Below are 3,696 nucleotides of genomic sequence, written 5' to 3'. Positions count from 1 at the left end.
GAAAAAAAAAAAAAAAAAAAAAAAAAAAAAAACCTAAGGGGAAAAATATCTGTGGCTTTTATTTATAATTTTCTTGTTTTTTCTATTCTGGGTAAGTGTATAGGTGTCAACATAGAACTCTGACTTGTTCCTAATTCATAATAAGGATTAAAATAACTTACTTTTATTGAGTGTTCACTATGTATCAAGTCTTGTTCTAAGCAAATGACCTGCTCTCTGTCATTTAATCCTCTTACTAACTCTATGAGAAAAATGCCAATTATTGTTCCCATATAAAGATTAAAAAACTAAAGCAGAGTAATCAAGTGGCAGAGTCAGAATGCAAATCCACACTTATTTCCCAAAGCCCTTGCTCTTAAGAACTATGGTATCTTTCAATCTTAAAGACTCATCTATCAGAACAACAAAGCTCAAACAGCTTCCTCCATTAAATGTCTAAAAAAGAAATAAATAATGACTAGTGCCACAAAGTAAATTAAATGCTGCTCCATTTTTTTCTCTTCTATTACATAGAAAAGTAATACTAAATACTTGATGGATCCCTGAGTTATCAGTACCCAACAGAAACTGCATTAGTCACCAACTCATCCAAATACCTACATTAACACTGCTTTGGGAATCATACAGATCAAGATGGCAAACGACGTAGTCCATGACTGCATTCTCAAAGTCATTCAACCCCTTGTAAGATGGACTCATTGACTTCCTCACCCGGATCTTGAAATGTCTAAATGCCATTTTAGCCACATGGAATGCCTCCTGCACATGAAAACACAGCAGATTCACCTGGTGAGAGGAGGAAGATATAGAGGTCCCAAGAAAGAAATTAGAAAATAATAAACAACTTGACTTCATGCTAGTCTTTGGATAAACATATGAAGTTGGTCAAAGTATTTTTAATCTGACAGAAAACACACCTTAAATTTGAAAAGTACATGAATACTTCCATGAAAATCCACATCCACTAATTTCAAGACAGTTTGACCCTGTTCTCTTAATTCTGAATATAGGAAGAACAAAGATTCAAGAATATAAATCTTGTTATCGGTCCATAGCAACATCATATCACTGGCCAAGAAATAAAATTATCAATCTAGTGTTTATCTTATACATAAACACATATCAAGAGTCAAGAATGTTTCCTGGAATATATTAATAAAAATTTTTCATTATGCCTATTATATAGCAGGCATTTAGTTATGTAAGAAAGACTTGATCTCTATGCTTGCACAGATGTAACCAACTCAATAAGATGATTCTTAATTCTATAATCCAGGGCTTGGCGTACTTTGTTCTATGAAAAACCACACTGTAAATATTAGGCTTTACATGCAAAATACAGTCTCCATCCTATATTTTTTCCTTAAAACCTCTAAAGATATAAAACCATTCTTAAATTCTTAGCTCTTAGGCAGTATTCTTAGAAATACAAAGTCCAGATATGGTTCATAGGCCGTAGATAGCTTAAATGAATAAGTACATGATTTCTGATAATTCTGCTCTTGCGCTAATGTTTTTTTCATTTCTTCATATTTAACTGTTCTCAGCACGGACTCGATGTCTTATCGTGGCACCCACCCATAGACGGAATACATTCGCTTTGGAAACAAAAGATCATGGCTAAGTACATTTTTAATTTGCCATACTCAAGTAGCTGATATATTGGCAGTTTTAGTAACTACTTTTCATTAAATAAACAGAAGAGTTAACACAATTACAATCTCTGATTTTCTGTAGGAAACCAATCAAGTGATAGCTATCTGCGGTGCTATATCTACCATGTGCTCGTGCGCTCACAGACAAAGGGACCACACAAGTCAACTCTGTGTCTATCCACCAGAGACAGTTCTGCAGTCATGGGAGCTGCTTCAACAAATATCTGGCCCCTATCACTATTGGTACGTGTATAAAAGGTTACTGATTGTGAAAAGCAATTCACACTCACATGTTTGTGGTGAAAGGAAAAGAAAAGAAGAAAGGAGGGAGGAAGGCAGGGAGAGGAGAAAGGGACAGATGGGGAGGCTCCGGAATTCCTCTATTCAGTGACCTCAGGATCTCGCAGTCTTAAAGTTGCACCATGACCTTCCTGCCCCCAAGGATTCCTTTTCTTGGTATTGTGGCCCCGGCCACATCACATACCACAGTGGCGATGTAGATGATCCGCTGCACGGTCTCGGTGTTGTCGATGCAGCGCCGCAACAGGCACTGTGCATCCAGGCGAGCTTGCGCATAGGCGTCACTGAACCTGGACAGGAGGGCAGCCTTGCGAGCCACACTGGACAGTTTGGACCGATTTGGTGATGGGCTTCTGATCTTGGCTACCGCGGTAGAGGGGCTCGCATGCCTGCTCTGGCTGTAGTTGTCACTGTGGCTCTGATGCTCAGGGCTAGGAGACTGGCTCCTGGCTGACCTGCTGGTAAGCGAGAATGAGCTAAGGAAACATTTCCACCTGCTCCGTCTGTCCTTCCCAGACTGATTTTTCACCCCACAAAATCTGCAAATGACAAACCGGAGCCAGGACCCTCCAAGGCAGGGCAAGTGGCTGCCAGTGATGTCCTTCCCATGAAACCTGCAGAAAGAATTTGTCTCTGGAGGCCTCAAAGGTACAAAAAAACAATACTCTGTATCAACACAGTGACTTAGAATTGATAGAGCACTTTCACTCATGCAGCACCTTACTTTATCAATTAAACAACACTGTGAGGTCAGCTTTGACTGTTGGCTGTTTTATACATGAGGAACATGAGGCTTTGAAAAATTGCTGAGGCCACCCTGGAGTAACACAGTTGACAAGAGCTAGAGTTAGAGGAGAGATCAAATTGTGGTCCTTCTAATGCACCTTACCAGCACATGTCATGAGCCTTATGGTATAATTTGATGGCTACCAAGTACAAAATAAAAAGTATCAGACTGCACAGCCCTGAAGAAATGGAGCCTCCAAAGGGAAGTTTTACAGAAGAAAGTGTGGGGCAGAGGTTGTGCAAAATGGTGCAGTGATTGGCTGGTCAGTGGGCTTTAGCAGAAGGTGGAGAAGCTCTCATTTGTAGTGTTTGCCCGATGGCACATTTGCCCATGGCACAAATACACCCACCATAAGAGAAAGGTTCCAGTTCTTGGGAGCAAGTACAAGTCAGCTTCAGAACAGCAGAGACAGGGCTGGGGATTTAGCTCAGCGGTTCGGTGGTCTGCCTTGGACCTGAGTTCAATTCCCGGTACCAAACAAACAAAAAAAAAGAACAGCAGAGAGGAAGGGAGACCCAGAAATGAAAGACTCAGGTGACATTTAGGGGAATGAGCACAGGTGGTAGGAGGTGTTTGATATCCTGAATTAAGGCATACTGGGAGTTGGTCAGGGGGAGTAGAAAGAATAAGGGCAATGCAGAGACTCCAAGAGAAACATGCTGCGGTGCCCTCACATCAGAGTAAACTGCCTCAACATTTGCCATCGGTAGAAGGGATTTTACAAGAACATTTTAACCTACATGCCCTCCACAAAGTGAGAAAAAGAAATACCGTGCACTAACATGGATAGTTGTCCCTGGAAAGAGGACTCCCAGGCCTCAGAGAAAAGGACCCTAACGTTATGGAGCAGTCTTTCAACATGGACACAACCACTTGCATTATCAACCCACGCAGCCTGGTTTTAAGCCAAAGACCCTTCCTGCCTATATCGTTCAGCTCAGTAAATATATATAT

General features: G+C 41.0%; 1 protein-coding gene across 13 annotated transcripts in view; it reads right to left on the bottom strand.

Moving 5' to 3' along the window:
- Positions 1-3,696, bottom strand: part of Spata18 (spermatogenesis associated 18) — a 39,004-nt gene that overhangs the window by 9,807 nt on the left and 25,501 nt on the right. For 6 of the 13 annotated variants that reach the window (XR_783497.1, XM_010640246.3, XM_010640238.3 and 3 more), the window contains 2 exons: positions 2,140-2,413; positions 601-786 (listed from right to left, as the gene is read on the bottom strand). Coding sequence is in view for 12 of the 13 variants with exons in the window: in XM_010640246.3 (XP_010638548.1) it covers positions 601-786; positions 2,140-2,413 (460 nt within the window). In the remaining variant the exon portion in view is untranslated. The remainder of the gene's footprint in view (positions 1-600; positions 787-2,139; positions 2,414-3,696) is intronic. The other 7 variants (XM_019209978.2, XM_010640245.3, XM_010640248.3 and 4 more) reach the window with 4 other exon arrangements.

The sequence above is a fragment of the Fukomys damarensis genome, unplaced genomic scaffold (genome assembly GCF_012274545.1).
Source record: "Fukomys damarensis isolate Sample0158 unplaced genomic scaffold, DMR_v1.0_HiC HiC_scaffold_35, whole genome shotgun sequence".
Lineage (NCBI taxonomy): Eukaryota > Metazoa > Chordata > Mammalia > Rodentia > Bathyergidae > Fukomys > Fukomys damarensis.
This window is presented reverse-complemented; position numbering and strand designations above follow the sequence as displayed.